The sequence below is a fragment of the Brassica rapa genome, chromosome A09, assembly GCF_000309985.2.
Source record: "Brassica rapa cultivar Chiifu-401-42 chromosome A09, CAAS_Brap_v3.01, whole genome shotgun sequence".
Taxonomy (NCBI): domain Eukaryota; kingdom Viridiplantae; phylum Streptophyta; class Magnoliopsida; order Brassicales; family Brassicaceae; genus Brassica; species Brassica rapa.
In genome coordinates, this window is record NC_024803.2 from 34,850,713 (window position 1) to 34,868,593 (window position 17,881).

At 32.9% G+C, this 17,881-nt stretch overlaps 4 protein-coding genes across 4 annotated transcripts; 3 read left to right on the plus strand and 1 right to left on the minus strand.

The window, feature by feature from the left end:
- The first annotated feature begins 352 nt into the window (after nt 1–352).
- On the plus strand, nt 353–3,185 carry LOC103841383 (probable aquaporin PIP2-5). The gene is made up of 4 exons (XM_009117911.3): nt 353–852; nt 1,349–1,644; nt 2,523–2,663; nt 2,752–3,185. Exons 1-4 carry the CDS (start codon nt 549–551, stop codon nt 2,869–2,871), a joined length of 861 nt encoding a protein of 286 aa, XP_009116159.1. The 5' UTR covers nt 353–548; the 3' UTR covers nt 2,872–3,185.
- A 3,528-nt stretch (nt 3,186–6,713) lies between these two features.
- Nucleotides 6,714–7,872, plus strand: LOC103841384. Its single transcript, XM_009117913.3, has 2 exons — nt 6,714–6,897; nt 7,206–7,872. The coding sequence occupies exons 1-2, from the start codon at nt 6,714–6,716 to the stop codon at nt 7,712–7,714; spliced, it is 693 nt and encodes a 230-aa protein (XP_009116161.2). The 3' UTR covers nt 7,715–7,872.
- Nucleotides 7,873–9,714: 1,842 nt separating this feature from the next.
- Nucleotides 9,715–10,939, plus strand: LOC103841385 (pathogen-associated molecular patterns-induced protein A70). Its single transcript, XM_009117914.3, has one exon. The coding sequence runs from the start codon at nt 9,843–9,845 to the stop codon at nt 10,788–10,790; it is 948 nt and encodes a 315-aa protein (XP_009116162.1). The 5' UTR covers nt 9,715–9,842; the 3' UTR covers nt 10,791–10,939.
- Nucleotides 10,940–11,897: 958 nt separating this feature from the next.
- On the minus strand, nt 11,898–16,804 carry LOC103841386 (amino acid transporter AVT1B). The gene is made up of 12 exons (XM_009117915.3): nt 16,466–16,804; nt 16,104–16,378; nt 15,638–15,852; nt 15,488–15,511; nt 13,943–14,123; nt 13,385–13,604; nt 13,165–13,300; nt 12,921–12,940; nt 12,653–12,798; nt 12,523–12,566; nt 12,374–12,436; nt 11,898–12,258 (listed from the first exon to the last, which is right to left on the minus strand). Exons 1-12 carry the CDS (start codon nt 16,642–16,644, stop codon nt 12,160–12,162), a joined length of 1,602 nt encoding a protein of 533 aa, XP_009116163.1. The 5' UTR covers nt 16,645–16,804; the 3' UTR covers nt 11,898–12,159.
- Between the last annotated feature and the right edge of the window lie 1,077 nt (nt 16,805–17,881).

Genomic DNA, 17,881 nt, shown 5'->3' on the forward strand with positions numbered 1-17,881 from the left:
ACAGTTTAGCACAAGAAATTAATTCCGTTGTGTCTAAGTTCTACTTTCGCTGGAAAATGTTTTACATCATGTAATAATGTAGACTAGTAACTAGTAATTAATTACACGTGGGTGGTTTAGTGGTAGGCGGAATTTCGTGAGCTAAGCGATCTGGATTAGAAAAAATCTCACGACGCTAAATATGTGTGGCCAAATGACATGGATCTCTAATTCTCATTGCGACTAACGGGTAGACTCTAACGAGACTAATCGGTTAGATCTAGATCCGTCGGAAGCCCAGGGTTATCAAAAATAAAACTAAAAGATATTAACAACGGTATCTCATGCCTATGAAAAATCAGGTTCGGTAGAAATTCTTTCCGGTTAAAGAAAAAACAACAACCAAAAAGTAGAAGATAAAACAGAACAGAGCCCAAAGCCTCGTCACATCTGCCTATAAATTCCCGTCACCCACTCACAGTCTTACCACATCAATTCTCTCAAACTTTCTCTCTTTTCTTAAAGAAAATACAGAGACAGACCCCTTAATTTAGTGAAGACGTAGAACAATGACGAAGGAAGTGGTTGGGGAGAAGGGATCCTTCTCAGGCAAAGACTATCAAGACCCACCGCCTGAGCCTCTATTCGACGCTACTGAGCTTGGGAAATGGTCTTTCTACAGAGCTCTCATCGCTGAGTTCATAGCCACTCTCCTCTTCCTCTACGTCACCGTTATGACTGTCATTGGTTACAAGAGCCAGACCGATCCAGCCCTCAATCCTGACCAGTGTGCAGGTGTTGGCGTCCTCGGCATCGCTTGGGCCTTTGGGGGCATGATCTTTATCCTCGTCTACTGCACTGCTGGAATCTCTGGTCTGTTTCTCACTTTCTCTAATTATTTTCATAGATTTGCTCCTAGACTGTCACTTTTTTTTAATCTTAGAACATAATAACTTACTGCTGGCTCAATTTTATATATGAATCTGTTATATCATGATTGAGAAATGTAATTCCAACAGAACATGAAGTCGGTTTGGTTAGAATGTCTTGATATTTTCGACTTTTTCGCTTTTAAGATTTGTATTAAAGTAGGTTATTCGTTTATATCATAAACAATGTTACATTCATTTGTGATGTAATTTGGTTAGTGTGGTTTGTTTTAGCTCACATGAATGTTTTGGTTCAACTTATATAATGGTATAGGTTGACACATAATGGGGGGTTTGAGATATGTATTAAATTCAGTTACTCGTTTAAATCACAATTCATAAACAATGTTACATTCATTTGTAATAAAAATAGCTTTGGTTTGGTTTGTTTTGTTTTAGCTCACATCAATATTTTGGTTCAACTTATTTTAATGGTATAGGTGGACACATAAACCCGGCGGTGACATTTGGACTATTGCTGGCTAGAAAAGTGACGTTGTTGAGAGCAGTAATGTACATGGTGGCTCAGTGCCTTGGTGCCATTTGCGGCGTGGCTTTGGTTAAGTCCTTCCAGTCTTCTTACTACACCCGCTACGGTGGCGGCGCAAACGGTCTCTCTAACGGTTATAGTGTTGGCACTGGTGTTGCCGCGGAGATCATCGGGACATTCGTCTTAGTCTACACCGTCTTCTCCGCCACTGACCCCAAGAGGAGTGCGCGCGACTCTCACGTCCCTGTAAGCTCACTATCTCTTGCAGCTAGATAATTTCACCGCACTAAAATGTATGATATTAATATATCACTGAAATGATGTTGTAGCAAAATTATTAATCGGCCAAGAGTAGAATAATATGCATTTAATGGGGGCAAGGACACGTATAGCATGTTTTTCTTGGTTGATATTCGAGATCTCTTTTTATTGATATTTTAAACCGTGAAATTTTTTGAACTTCAAATCCATAATTTCTCAAGTTCTCTATGTTCGGAATCAGTTTTTACATATTATGATTTAAAAATTACTAATTTTTTTGTTTAAAAAGTGGTTTGAACTTTGAACCCATGACACGAGAATCATCTCACCACTAAACTATCAATACTTCGGTAGACCTTTTTTTTCTTTGTCTAGTGGTTCAGCTAATCGGTGTTCAAGTAGTTAAAATTCTGATAGACCGGTTATCCGCTTTCGAATTGTGAATTTATCTAGGTCTAAAGATATTACATCTTAGTAAATAATTTGCTCTGTTAAGCTTAAGTATATTTGGATTTTTGAAAATTTGGATTTTTGGAAATTTGGACTTTTTTTGATGTCGAACCATATATTACGTAGATTTTGCCAGTCTAACTTCTAGATTCTCCATTATAACAAACGTCAGAAAAGGACATTGATAATCTAAACTTTTTGTCTTTCACGCCTATCTCCATCATATGTGAATGTCCTTTATTGTAAATGGTCCCAAGGTTCATTTGCAACCACGTATCCTTCTCTCAAAGTTTGAGACTCAAACCTAACTATATTAATAATATTTGGAGGCTTACATTATTTGTCTCGTGAATAAGTAATAAGTAATAGTATCATATATCTTTTGTTACTGTTGATGATGTGGTAAATTGAAGGTATTGGCTCCATTGCCAATTGGATTTGCGGTGTTCATAGTTCACTTAGCTACAATCCCAATCACGGGCACTGGCATTAACCCTGCAAGAAGTCTCGGAGCTGCAATCATCTACAACAAGGACCAAGCTTGGGACCATCATGTTCGTATTACCATCTAAAAAATTTCACTCCTTCGTATTCGATCTCACCTTTGGACAAAGTTTTAATAACGTTTTTAAATTTCTACAGTGGATATTTTGGGCGGGTCCGTTTGCGGGTGCAGCCATTGCGGCTTTCTACCATCAGTTTGTATTGAGGGCTGGTGCGGTGAAGGCGCTCGGGTCTTTCAGGAGCCAGTCTCGCGTTTAGCTTTGACTCTCGTCATCAAAGAGAGCAAAGAAAGAAGACAATAAAGAGCGGCTTTTTATGTAATGTTTAGATGGTTTGGAACCTAGCGACGTGTAGTATCTTAGTTCTAGCTTTCGTGAAGAGATGTTTTGAGTGTGACTTGTGGGTCAACTTTGAAATGCTACTTCTCTTATATCTATGTCTGCTATTTTATGTTGCTCTAACTTTTACTAGTTTTCTGAATTCCTTATATGAACTTTCCACGTGAGAGTATAAAGGCCACCCTATATTTACACGTGGAAGATTAAGGTTACTTTAAGAAATTATTACTATAATTTAAGTGTTTTGTTAAGTGTCTTTAATTAAAAAATGCACTCATGAAAACACACACAAGTAATCAAACTAGAGAGAATTTACAAGATATCTAAGTTTAAGTGTAGGTCATTGATTTTGATATAATTAGAGAAATAACAATTGTGTCTCGTTTCATTCGGTTATAACTCTCTGTCCTACAAGTAGCAGGTGAAGAGAAGAAGGTAAGTCCACGTCGTCCACGTGAAATATGTGTATTTATCGGTGACAAATGATAAAGAGTTACGTTGACATCAACTTATATGACCCACAATTTATATGACCTTTGCATAATTTACGAGAAAAAAAGAACCACGTCACTTTAATCTTTTACCACATAAATAAACACAAGTAAAAGAAGATGAATGCATGAAGAAGTTAATGTTTACCAGATTGTGTGTATACTATTCTATCTCGGTTACGCACTCAAACCTTTACTGAAAATTATACAACCACTGATTAATAAAGCTAAACCCTAATCAAGAAAGCATAAACCCAAATAGAATGTATATAATATGGTTTACTATACACAAACCTCTACTGAGTAAATCTAAACCCTAGGCATGAACCTATAAACACAAATATAATCTATAAATTATTTTCTAATATTGGACACTTGAAGGTACACTTACTTGGTTAGCATGTTGCATATCTTCTATTACATATAGTCTAAATAATATAGTAAACAAATGTTCCAAATAATTAAATTTGTCCATTGATGTATCCATAGTATGAAATGCAAACAGTAAGCTCTCCCCACCCGAAAAATACAACAATACAAGATACACCACTAATTAGTAAAACTAAATCCTAATCAAGGAAATATAAACCCAAATAGAATGTATATAATATGGTTTACTATACCCAAACCTCTGTTTAGTAAATCTAAACCCTAAGCATGAACCTATAAACTCAAATACAATCTATAAATTGTTTTTCAATATTTGACACTTGGATGCCATTTACTTGGTTAACATGTTGTATATCTTCTATTCCATATAGTCTAAGTAGTACAGTAAGCAAATTTTACAAATAATCAAATTTGTCCAGCACTCGAAAAATCTGAATTTTATATTACAATCAATCACACAAAATTACGGAGAAGAGAACTATCAAATTTGAAAACATGACATATTATTATATCCTTAAAAAATAATATAGAAATATGTCTCAAATAGTATGGTACCCTTACATAAATAGGTAAACCAATATATATATATATATATATATATATATATATATATATATATACTATACTATTCCTTTCACCGAATATAGTATGGACGGAGAGTTCATCCTCTTCATTTTTTTAGACATGTTGATGGTGATACACAGTTACTAGGATCATAATCATTATTCTTCATCACCATATAGAACTCGTCTTCATCTCCTTTCTTTTTCCGACAAGGCGACATTTTTACCGATCCGTCGTCATTATTCTTCACCACTGTATCTAGAAAACAATACCAGAAACAAAAACATAATATTAAAGTAAAAGCATGATTGTAAGTAATCAATGATTTAAGATAAGAAGAAAAAGAAATAAAAGAGCTTTTGTGTCTGCTCAGTGTAATCCTTCGCCATGAACACAATAGAGTTCGTCGGAACGCGCTAGACATCTGGACAAAATTGATTAATCTTTCTAATATTTACTAATAAAAATAACATTTAAATATATGTGTGATTATCAAAAAGTATGACTAACTAAGAGACACGAGTGAGTAACTTTGCCACATTAATTATTATTAAATTTTGTTTTTTGTTTGTAGGTTTCCGGTTATTCATAAGGGCAGTATAGCTATTATTTATAAAAGAGAAGTGGTGTATCAGTGCGTTAGGGTATTTAGATATCTAGTGAATTATTAATTGTTTGAAGGTTATACATCCTAGTTCCCCATTAAACTATGTAGGTATCCATGCGAATGCAGTACGGTACAAACTCTATAAGTTAGTAATGTTGAAATTGTAGTATTTCATTAACTTATAGTTATTAATTTACAAAAGTTTTAAAAAATTATATTCTAGGATAAATATTTTTATAATATAAAAAGATAATTTTATTGTATATACATTAATAAATGTTAGAAATTTGATTTTTATATTAATTTTATTATATTATTTGGTGTATATAAAACAGTGTTTTATAAAATTTAAATGAGGTCTTAGATATAATTTTACTAAATATTTTAAAAATATATTGATGTGTTAAAAAATATAAAGATGAATTTCATTGTAAATATAAAACAAACAATTTAATATTTTATTTTTATTTATATAAACTGTATATTTATAAATTGTTAATTTATTATTTTAACGGGACTATGTATTTACATATGATATAAATTAGAGAAATTCTCTAGGATAACATTTTTTAAGTGTTTCTCATAAAAATAGTCCTCAATGAAGAAAACGACCAAAATAAGTTTTATTTAAAAGTAAAAATATATTTTTACCTTAGAGTTAACTAATCTAGACTTAGGGTTTAGAGTTAAAGGGTGAAGTTTTAGGGATATAGTTTCAAATTAAAAAAAAAAAGAAATATTAAAATTTCAAAATAAAAATGGGCTATTTTGATCATTTTTTTACTTGATGCTATTTTTGTGACAAAAACTTAAAATGGTTATTTGAGAGAATTGTGCTATAAATTATCTTATTATCTTATCGGTTTGTGTCATATTTTGAATTGAACCAATTTGGAATCGATAAAATTTATTAATTTAGCATGTTTATTAATTTACTATTGTATTTGTATTCATTACAGTAAGTTTTTTTTTTCTTTCCTTTTGAAAGGAAGCCACATGCTCAATCAATATTCATTGATAATTGAATAACAGAAGAATGCGTACAAAGATTTGGTAACGCTTCTGATTTTGATAGACGTGCGAGAAAGAACACGTGCCTTGTTAAGTACGCAAAAATGATTATTGTTTCTATTATACTTTGTTGTGTTGCCTATTAGTTTGGCAGGTACTATCACAAATACTGTTGGCTGACTCATAGAGTATTGTTATTGGATTGGAAAGTGATGGAAAAGACGCACTGAGAAGTCAAATTAAGTGGCTTATCATAGAGGACCTTAACAATGTCTTTCATGCGCATTATTTGAAACACATGATGAAAATAAGTTTGGCACAAGTCAATCGACAAAGCTAATCTCTCCATTCAACCACATTTCGTTATTGAAAAGCAAGATCTTAATAATCTTTCCTATGAAATACAGGGAAACATCATCATTTGCATTTAAACTCAACCACACATATTTTATTTTTTCGTCTATGGTTTAACTAGTTTAATCGTTGGTGTGGTGTGGGATGTATAAACTATGTTCAATTTCAAGGGGGTGTTTGCTTAAGTGGCTTTCTGTTGATTAGTGAAACATTGAAAAAACGTAACCATTACAAATCACATTGGATAACCATTAATATCCTGGTTGCTAGATGATGACAAATGTTAAATATGTTTTGTTTTGTGGGCCTGTGGCCCATTAGTTGGAACAAAAATGGAGCCCAAGTATGAAGAAGATTACACCAAATTGGGGTTTCTTGACAAAAAACAAGAAACTAGAAGCTTCTTTCTCAACTTGTCGCCGAAGATCACAACCAGAGGTCTCGTCAATGGCTGCTAGGTTTCTTAGTCTGAGACGCGCTTTATCTCTCTACCTCACTAACCAACAACCTCGGCTTCCTCTGTTTCAAGGTATCATCTTTTCCCTTCTCCAACTTGCGTTATCTTTCAAATCATGATGTGCAAAAAGGATCCTTTTATTGTTATTTTGATTCCTTGTTACAGTTTAGAGCATGACATAACATAAAAACTCGGCCTTTAGATTTTTTTTCAATCACTGAATCATAGGCAGAGATGTGTGTAGAAGAGATAGGGCCTCGGGATTTGATGTTTTGGTTTTACACTAGACAGAGATTTGTATAAATAAGGGAGATTTGTGTAAATTATAATCAAGCATTTAAATGGTTCTCTCATTTTTTTTGAAAAAACAATCTCAGCAGGTAGGCTTTCACAATCAAAGCCACTCTTGAGCAGAGATTATGCATATGTTGGATTACTTCAGAGGCACTTCTGTGTATCCCGTGAGGCTAGTGAAGCTGCTGCAGTAACCAATAGCTGCTGCAACTCTTCAAACTCTGTTTCCGAACTTTCCAAAGCTCCTTCCACCTCCCCTGCAACAACAGCCGCTGAGGATCTGATTGTGAAGTACAAGTCCCAGCTGAAAATAAACCCGAGGCATGACTTCATGATGGTGTTTACCTGCAAGGTATGCGAGACTAGGTCTATGAAGATGGCCAGCCGAGAATCATACGACAAGGGGGTTGTCGTGGTGCGATGTGAAGGGTGTGATAATCTGCATTTGATTGCGGACCGTCTTGGTTGGTTTGGAGAACCGGGGAGCGTGGAGGAGTTGCTCGCTGCTCGTGGGGATGAATTCAAGAAAGGTCCCATGGATTCTCTTAGCCTTACTGTTGATGATTTGGCTGGAAATAAGATATCCAATGAATAGAGCAAGAAGCTCTTCGTTGGTATTAGCTAATTATATTCACTACTAGGACCTGAACCTGTGGAGAACATAACATAATCTGTCTTTTTATATTAATTTTTGAAATAAAATTGGTATTATTTACTATGTGAATACACAAGAGAATAACGTTGAAAAGCATCTTTTTCATTCTTGTTATTCTACTCATGGCTGCCACATCTTGGTTCGAGAGGTGTCGCTTTGGTCAAAACCAGTTTATATAAGCGCCTTCGCAATCCGCCAATCTCCATGGCGATGGGACAAACATTGTTAACAATGTTTGTGAAAAAAGTTGACAGAAAGCATAAAGTCATGATTCTACTGATGAGAAAAGAGAGAAGAGAAAAGAGTAGTGAAAATAAAATTAAATAAGTGAAATGAAATTACTTGTCAGATCATCGGTCATGGCCCAGTTAGGATGAAGTATTAAAAGATCAAATGAGTGATGAATCGATTAGACTTTGTAGTTGCAGCCTCCGGACTTTACATGTTAAAATGGAAATCAAGGCAACATAGTGTATGAGAAATATGTATTTTATTTCGAGACTAACTGGTTAGATTTGGTGTATATATGATTTTATAAACTCGTTAGACCGACTGATTTCTATCTTAAAGATTAATTTTTTTCTTTTATTTTTTTGTCAAACCTCAAAGAAAGTTTTGCTTTGTTTTTTTACAAGAAAAATTTTAAATATAGACAGACATATGGTTGGATGTAGTTGTTTTCTTAGAATAGTATTTCTATGGACCAAAACTTAATTTAAGTTATTTAAGTAGAACTAGGCAAATAAACCGAACCCAAAAACCAGATCCGATAAAAATAAATCTGAACCCAGCATAAATACCAAATGAATCTTGTTTTATGGTATCTCGGGTTATGGGTATTATTCGAACAGAACCCAAACCTAAATGAATATCTGGTAGAACTCGAAACATTCAAAATTCCCAAAAAGAACCTGTACTAAACATGATATCAATTCCTAATATGTATTCAAAATATATTGAACATCTAAAATAATTAACTATTTTATGAAGATTGATAGTTGAAGGTGGAAGTTGAAGGTTGAAGTTTTTTCATTTTGTTTTTTTTTCATTGAATAATGTTTTTCATTTTATGAGAACTTGGTTTTCGTTTTATGCTTTCACTTATTTGTTTTTTTTCAATCAATAACTATGTTTACCTTTCACTTGATTTTGAATGATCAAATTTGATGTTTCTTTCTTTTTTTTGAACCGATTTTATTTATGTTTTGGTTACAAAATATGTACAAATCAAGTATTTTTAAATTGAAGAACCGATTTTACTTATTTTTTGGTTACAAAATGATATAAATCAGGTACATTTAAACCAAAGAACCGATTGGGATCTGAACCCGAAAGTACATCGGGTTGTACCAGTTTTTTAAAGATTTACTAACTCTGACCTAAACCTGATAGAACCTGAACCGGTCCCGAACCAAATTTTCATATAACCCGAATGTGACTGATTTTGATAAACCCGAAAAAACGAAACCCAATTGGGATCCCGAATGCTCAGGCCTATATTTAACCATACTGTCAGTTGAAAAAAAATACAGCATCGTCTTCACAGGCTTTCTTATTTCTTTTAGTACTAATTTTCCAAGTAGATTCAGCACGTTCTAAGTTGTATGAGATTAGTAATTTCACATGTGCATTATGAATCTATTGACGATATATGATGTTCACGTATAACTACGTTACGTTCAGCTTCAAGGCGTGTTTGCCTAACGTGGCTTTTTTTTTTGGTAATTATTCAAACCATTCTTATACTAGGTATTGTAGGAGATGATTAATTTCAGATCCCAGCTGTTATCTTGCAAACCAATTATAGTAAATGAATTCCATAAGAGTTCAAGACATTTACAAACATGTGCGAAGAGAATATTTTCCATATGTATATATCTAAAATTTGATGATATATAGTAACTTTCTATGCTTTTATAAATGTTTTATTGTAGACAGCCATTATCAATCTCCTGCTTATTAGATACCAAATGTTAACTATGTTTTTTTCTATCCTCAAGTAGAACAGAAAAAGAAAGGCCGGTCTACTAGTGGGCCTCTGTCTGTGTCTCATTGGTTGAACCGCAACATGTTCGGTCCGATGGAGCCCAAATATGGAAGAAGATACACACCAAACTCGAAGCTTCTTTCTCAAACTTTGTCGCCGAAGACTAGAGAATCTTTAATTTCCTTACCCAGAAACCAGATTCACACCCAACCCCCCTTCTTCGAAAGAAGACAAGCCATGTCGGATTCTTTAGTGACGGCGATATACAGTTGGTTCACACCGACAGTACTATTCATCTTCCTCAACTTAATAATTGGCACCATTGCAATTTCCTCTTCTCTATCTTCCAAATCCAACGATCCAAACCAAACTCAGATCCAACGCTCTCCTTCCGTGATTCACCGTCTCAAGTCCATTAACTTCTCCTCTTTCACTTCCCCACCTGACAAAACTCATCTCCAGTTCCCTCCTGTCGCAACAACTCCAGACATCGACAAAGAACCAGCTTCCATCGAACAGAACCAGCCTTTTCTTTCTAGATCTCCTTCTGTTCTCCACCGAATCAAATCTTTCAACCTCTACAATTACATTTCTCAAGAACCCATCACCGTCGCTGAATCGCCGCCGCCGCCGCCGCAACCGTCTGTCCCCGCCGTTGAGGAAGAGGAAGACACAAGTCCGAGCCTTGAGGAGGTTTACAGCAAGCTGAATCTGCACCATGTGGCTCGCACAAAGTCTGATACCGAGCCAGCTGCTGGAGTTATCCCACCGAAGCTTCCCAAGAAGATGAAGAAATCAGCAAGTACCAAATCTCCTTTCTCTCATTTCGAGGAAGCGGAAGACGCCGTGGAGGCTCGTCGGCCGGAGACGGTTAGGGTCACGAGGGTGACTCCAGTGGAAGAGGCTGATGAACAAGTAGACGCCAAAGCTGATGACTTCATCAATCGTTTCAAGCATCAGTTGAAGTTACAAAGGATTGATTCCATCACCAAGTACAAGGAGATGGTCAAGAAAAGAAACGACAAGTGAAATAAAAATTATGGGGTCTTTTTATTAATTATGTATTAATTTTGAGGACTGTTTTTATAATTACCTGGTTGTATTCTCAATTTGATGTAATGGTTTTTGTTCTTCCAGTGTGCTTATCCAATTTGTGAACTGTGACTGCTCTCTTCTTCTTTCTTTTGTTATGGTAGTAGGTTCATGTGATTGCCTGTTGTGGTAATACTTACTGTTTTAGCTGCATGTAATTTATAATCAGACATATTAATGGTTCTCTCATTTTCTGAAAATAATCTCAGCAGGAAACTTTCACCAGGCGTGTGGACCTTCGGAACCCATTTGGTTCGGATCGAGTTTTTGGACTTGGTTCAGTCCCTTAACTCGTTTGGTCTGGGTTTGGTTAATAACCACAACTAGAACTTGAACACTGGGTAGAAAATAAAATAGTTCCTTGTATTTTTTATGTTAGTTTAGAAACAATAATGTACTTTTAACATTATTTTAAGAAACAATATTGGTATTATAATTTAATGTGAATACAAGCAATCATAGAGCACAAGAGAACGACGTTGAAACATATATTGTTGTTATTCTACTTACGACTGCCACATTTGGTGGTCTTAGTTTGAGAATTGTAGCTTTGGTCAAAACAGTTTATATATAAGTTCCTTGGCAATCCTCATATTTGACAGTATGACCAACATGGTTAACAATGTTGTAAAAAAAATTGAGAGAAAACATAAACTCCTGAGTCTACTGATGAGAATAGAGAAGATGAAAGGAAAATACATGCGCAACAAATTCTCAAGTCCGAGAATATAAGACAAACCAATAACAAGGTTTACATCAACGTTATTTATTACTAGTAGCAACCAGCAGAGAAGTCATAGTGAAAGAGATGGTGGCTTTGGATCTTCAATAGCACCGTTCAATGCAGCCTTGAGTCCTTAGGGAGAATGAGATTTACCTTTGCCTGAGACTTTTTTTTTCCTTTGCCTGAGACTTGAATAGATAAGGCTTAGTCTTCATCATCCATGGATCTTTTTATGTTTCCTGCTTGGCTCTTGAATTCTTGATGCAGCGGTTCTTTCGCCAGTTTGGCTATTTTATTTTGCTTGTTGAACAATAATGTTGTAAGATATGATTACATATTAAGCGACTAAAACTAAATGAGTACGAATGTAAAGTAAACTTACACCGCTTACAAAAAAGATATTCGAGATGTCAAAAAAAAAATTGTTCGCATTTTCTTGTATGTAAATAAGGTGGTTGTGGTTGTGGATATAAATTAAAGTTCACCCACTGAGAAAAAGATAATAATAATCGATTTAAAGAAAGTGATAGTGCTGTAATAATTCTCCACTGACTTATTGAAAATGGAGAAAATAATTCATTTCTAGGTGCTCAACTTCTCGATGATTTTTGAAAGGGCTGAGTAGGTGCCCATAGCTGAACATACTGCTCCTACTGTGATAATTACGATACAAAGCGCCACCTACAACACACACGAAAATGGTTGTCAAGAGAGGATATGCATATTGGCTACTTATAGACATTAGAGACTCAAGTGCACATTTGGTTTTTCGTTTTCCCGGTTAAGAGATGTATACCTGAGTAGGGGTTACTTTTGTCCTTAAGATGCTCAAGAAACAAGCGGGTGGTAGTATCAACGTCTGTGTCCAGAAGCACAACATTCATATGAAAATGCAAACTATATATGAGTTTGCTTGCATAACAAGAAACTTTATAGGTAACTTACAATGAGCATTGTCAAGAATGATCCAATCAATGACATGACAAGGCCTGCAAGAAGTGAGTGTCAATAGCTATATGAAATATATAATTGCAATGAGAGTAACACCTTTTTATATTTTTTTGAGTTTGATTACCGAAAAAGGGAATCGCAAGACCAACGAGCAGAGTAGAGAAGGCCAGTGCGCTTCTAATGGCGATTGCATAGAAACGTGACTTGCCATGGTTTGATGGTAGTAACTCCTCAAGACTCATTGCAACCGGAGATAATGTCAAAGCATATGTGATTTCTTTATTAAGGCCACACAATTTTTCAGTTTCCAAAGATGAGAATATATGTGAATAAGGTTGTGGAAATTACAGAAATAAGTAAAGAATTCTGAAAAAATCATTAGAAAAGGATATTTGGTAAATGGACTGACTACCTGCAAAAGGGTTTAGAGAAAACGTCAATGAAATATATAATGGTATTTCTGTAATATTTCTATCTAAGTCATTTGCTCAAAAACATATTTCATGGTATTGTGTATGCAATTATTTTAAAACCTTTGACATATTACAAAATCAACGAAGTATTCTAGTGCATCTTAACGAGAACCATCCCCATTTTCTCATGTAACAACTAAAAGATGTATGGAACGAAACTTACTGTGGTCCACAAAGCAATCTTAGATGCAACCAAATCTTGAGGCAAATTGAGAGTAAACTGTGATTCTGTTGATTCTCCGAACATGCTATATCCCATGACAGCGACACCCGCATACATCAAAGTACAAATTCCAAAACTGCAAAGTAAAATAAAAACTCTACTTCAGAAAAACAGAAAATATAGAGTTCTAAACATTTGTAATGTCTTTATAAGATTTTACCATGTTACGAGAACTGCTGGGAATTGAGAGGGTTTGGCCATTGAAGTATAAATATTTGGGAAAACACCATGCCCTGAATAACAATAACCATAAAGTCCTACAGAAACCGGTAATGTTGCTAGGTTCAGAGGAGTTCCTTTACTGTGAATTCCAACCTCATCAATCAAACCGACCCAGAACAAGCACAAAACCACTAAAACTGATGCAATCACCCCTCCAGCTGAAAAATAAGGATATGATTAGTTATAACCGAAACTCAGTAAAATTTTATACGTTTGACTAAATTATATAACTGAAGTTAGATTTTGTTTACCATATATAATGTTAGTTACAATAAACTATTTAATTACAGTTTTTAACCGAAAACCGAGTAAACCAGAAATTCCAAACCAAATTAAATCAAAATTTAGTTATAATTTGGTATAAATATGTTAAAATGAAACAATTGAACTGAACCGAACCAGAAAACTGAATGTTCACTCATAAATCACTAAAGATCTGAAAAAAAATAAGATGAGTCCTAGAAAGATCCAAAGAGCCATATTTAGATGTTTATACCTGAAATGTAACTTAATATACTGAGATCTCGAAGCCAAACAGTGGGGAGAACCGCAATGGTGGTAAGAAGAGCAAATAGATGAGGTGCATCTAAATGAAACCCTCCAATACTCAAAGCAGCATTTGGAAATAATGATGAAAGATTGTCACTCTCCAGAATTATGTATTCAACACTCATAGCCTTCACAGAGAGAACATTGAAACATAAAGTCTGTATCTTTATTATAACAAAAAGAACATCTAGCATTCAATCCAATGCAATTGCACAATTTTTTTGTCCTATTTACAATAGCATTTCAGTGTATGTGGTGTTGATAATTTTCAACAATAATCCCCTATATATTATTTGAGAAGCATTGCAACATTTTTTTGTAGCCACATGTCATCACTAGAATGATTCTTAGAATCCTTAGAGAAATAGGTTGGTCCATTTAAATATATAATAAGCTTTTTATTAAACTACAATAAATACATTATTAATGTGATTCATTATTTCCTTAAATAAGATTATGGAATTGCATAATGTGGCTAAAGTATATATGACAATTAATAATTTTGAATAATAAAGATTTGATAAAAATAAGTGTGTATTATAATTATATTTGTTTTATTTTAAGCTATTAAAATAAATTAAACAATCATAGTGTCCATATAATAAAAATTAAAAAAATTATTTATATATTATATTTTGAATTTTTAAAAACGAGTATAAATTACTAAAACTGTTAAAAGTTTAACATTCAGATTTTGTGATCTACGATTTATAACTTTTGTTATGACATGATACAAATAATTGAAAAATAATATAAGTTGAAAGTCTCATTTAAGAAGTATCAAAAATAAAAGATATATAAATATATGTATCATTTTAAATTAAACTATATGCCATATAAAAATACATAAATATCGTAATTTTGAAATTTACTTTGGACATTTTTTTGATAAAAATTTTGAAAAAATATTGACAACTTAATTTTTTAAAATATTATAAATTACTTAAACCATTATTCCCACGGTGAAAATTTTGTTATCACTAATTTAGACTTTTTGCTATAACAAATACAAATGATAAAAAAAAATGAGCAAAAAGCATCATCTAATAAATATTAATATTAACATATACCACATATATGTTACTATCATTTAAATTTAATTATACATCATATCAAATAGAAAAATAATTTTTTTGATTTATTAAATTTATTTATATGTTCGCACCAATTTAATTATATAAGTAGTAGATAATGACTTTTTAATTATTCAATATATATTTATTATTTCATAATATGCTATAAACATATAATATATAAAATAATTTATATATATAATGTTCATCCCGCGCAAGGCGCGGGTCTTAACCTAGTATTACTTATAACCAAATAATCCAATAATCCAAGTAAAAAACAAGAGAGGGGGAGACACTATGGACCCTGACTAAAGGTGTTGTACTACTCCACATGTGGTCCCTTTAATAAGAATGTGTGTTTTGTCTTTATTAATAATAATATAAAGTAAACTATTGGAGGAACTGCAAGTTGTACTTACATATAGCTCCAGATAAAGTATTACCTGCAATCAAAAAGAGGATGATAACTATAAAATATGACATAAATGATATCTTATAAACCTCAGATTTACAGTAAATAGATGACTAATTTCTTACTAAGTGTATCATCGATAAAATGTTGTACTTACGGAGACAAGGATGCGGCCGGTGGTACCAAAAGCGGCATGGCCAATGTCTGGATAGGTCTGGAGATCGGGGTGGCTATCAAGGCAGTAACGCAAAAGCAATCCAGTGTAAAAACAAAGAACACCAAATGCAAAGAGTATGAGAAGTCCCAACCATCCTCCTTCCTTCACAGCATATGGTGTTGACAATATTCCAACCCCACATAAAACATTTACTCCTGCACATGTGTGTGTATCTATGTCATCACTTTTAAGTAATTTTAATTAACAAGGAGTAGGACTGGTTCTAAGACTTTGGAGGTTATAGATATTTAATAAGAACTTTAATGATTTCTTTTCTTTTACAAATTGGGGGCTTATATATAAATTAGCTCTTAAAAATTTTGAGAACCAAGACCAATGTTTCAGTTAGTTGTGCCCGACAGGAAGTGTCACCATTTACATTACCAAGTGGTTTGATGAAACTCACCATTAAGAACAGCTTGTCCGAATGAGCTATCGTTGGAGATTCCCATTTCATGAGACACCCTGGATGAGGCTTTGGAAGGAAGTAGAGAATGAGAGCTGCGTTTACGCTTTGCTGCTTCTTCATCTACTAGGAGAGGTTTTCTAACAGCAGGTAACGATTCTGGAGTATGTCTTCTTGTTAAGGACGAGAAAGAGCTTTCAAATCTTGACAATGAAGAATTACCCAAAAAACCAGGACTGGGAGATGGTAGACTTCCATATAGATCAATAGATTGTCTAACAACATTATAACAGAGTAACATGAAAATGATTAGGATCCAAATCAAATGTTACAAATTTGAGAATCATGGTTATATAATTTACCTGTAACTCTTTGGCCATGCCGTTGAGTATGAGTTAGGTTTAGAATGATGTTGGTTGTGATTGTGAGTATCAGAATAATCAGAGAAAGCTCCATCATCTTCTTCTTCGGACAAGTTCTTTCTCTCGTCCTCTCCATCACTCTCAAGGTAGAGGCTCTGATCAGAAGATGAGTGATTCATTTTCTCACAACCCTTATCCGATAAACACAACTTAGATTTTAGTGGAATCTTTAAATTACAAAAGACAAAATATTTGATTCACAGAAAAAGTAGGAGTCTAGGCGAGTGAAAGGGCAAAACGAAGACCCGGTCGAGGGCAACTATATTGGTAAAGAGCCGTTAAAATGTGAGTCATTCATATATAGCAATCAGATTTAACTATGGTTAAGTTAATGTAACTATAGTTCATGCATTATCCTTTTATAACTCACTGAATATCTTCAAAATTAGAATGATATTATATTTATTTGGAACTGTAAATATAATAAACCATAAAAACACTGAACTTTTCATTTTCTCTATATATAAATTTCAGAAATGGTAAGAAATAAGAATATTCCTTCAAAACAATTTATTTGTTATATAATATACCAAAATATCCTATATAAATAATTTTGGTTTCTAAATACATATAAAACTATAATTATCTGAAAATTATTTTCTTATAATGATATTTTTACTTCTAACTATTGGTTTTGCACAGATAAATGATCAAATTATTATATTTAGATTAGTGATTATTTGTACTTTATTAATGTAAAATTTATCAATAATTGTATTATTTTTTCTTGCAAATGTCACACACACACACATATATATATATATAACCTACAATAATCATCTTGATTGTTTTGAAGGTATATGCGTTTGTGTTTTATGCAATTATAATTGGGTATATATATCTTTATGTTTTAGTCTCATATAATTAGGTTTAAAGATACAAATCATCTATACTATTATTTGCAAAGTAATTTTTTGTAACAAAGCTATCACGTTAAAAGTTAGAACGGCTAAAGTCTATGTTACCTTTAATGAATTATTATATAATTAAAAATGAATTTATATTAATAATATCATTTTAAAAAGATAACCTTATATATAACTTTATATATTATGTTGTTATCTTAATGAATATATATATATATATATATATAGTTAAAAAGAATTTTATATGAATAATATCATATTTTTAAAAATAAGATAATCATATATATTGTGTTGTTATCTTGAAATAATATTTGTCTATCATAAAATTTTCAAATTAAGTTATACAAAAATTTATAATTTATAGTCAAATATTAATCAAGTAATTACATTTACGTAAAGATATTTTCTAAAATATTTTAATATTTGAGTGTTTTTAATGAAAAACTTTATCATATATGAAGAATCTGATGTATAATTTAATTTTTTTGAG

Coding starts and splice junctions, on each gene's coding strand:
- LOC103841386 (XM_009117915.3), bottom strand. CDS start 16,644: ATGAATCACTCATCTTCTGATCAGAGCCTCTACCTTGAGAGTGATGGA. Junction 15,853..16,103: donor CGGACAAGCTGTTCTTAATG/GTGAGTTTCATC, acceptor ACACATGTGCAG/GAGTAAATGTTTTATGTGGG. Junction 12,259..12,373: donor CAAAAGTAACCCCTACTCAG/GTATACATCTCT, acceptor TGTGTGTTGTAG/GTGGCGCTTTGTATCGTAAT.
- LOC103841383 (XM_009117911.3), top strand. CDS start 549: ATGACGAAGGAAGTGGTTGGGGAGAAGGGATCCTTCTCAGGCAAAGAC. Junction 1,645..2,522: donor CGCGCGACTCTCACGTCCCT/GTAAGCTCACTA, acceptor GGTAAATTGAAG/GTATTGGCTCCATTGCCAAT. Junction 2,664..2,751: donor ACCAAGCTTGGGACCATCAT/GTTCGTATTACC, acceptor AAATTTCTACAG/TGGATATTTTGGGCGGGTCC.
- LOC103841385 (XM_009117914.3), top strand. CDS start 9,843: ATGTTCGGTCCGATGGAGCCCAAATATGGAAGAAGATACACACCAAAC.
- LOC103841384 (XM_009117913.3), top strand. CDS start 6,714: ATGAAGAAGATTACACCAAATTGGGGTTTCTTGACAAAAAACAAGAAA. Junction 6,898..7,205: donor TCGGCTTCCTCTGTTTCAAG/GTATCATCTTTT, acceptor CAATCTCAGCAG/GTAGGCTTTCACAATCAAAG.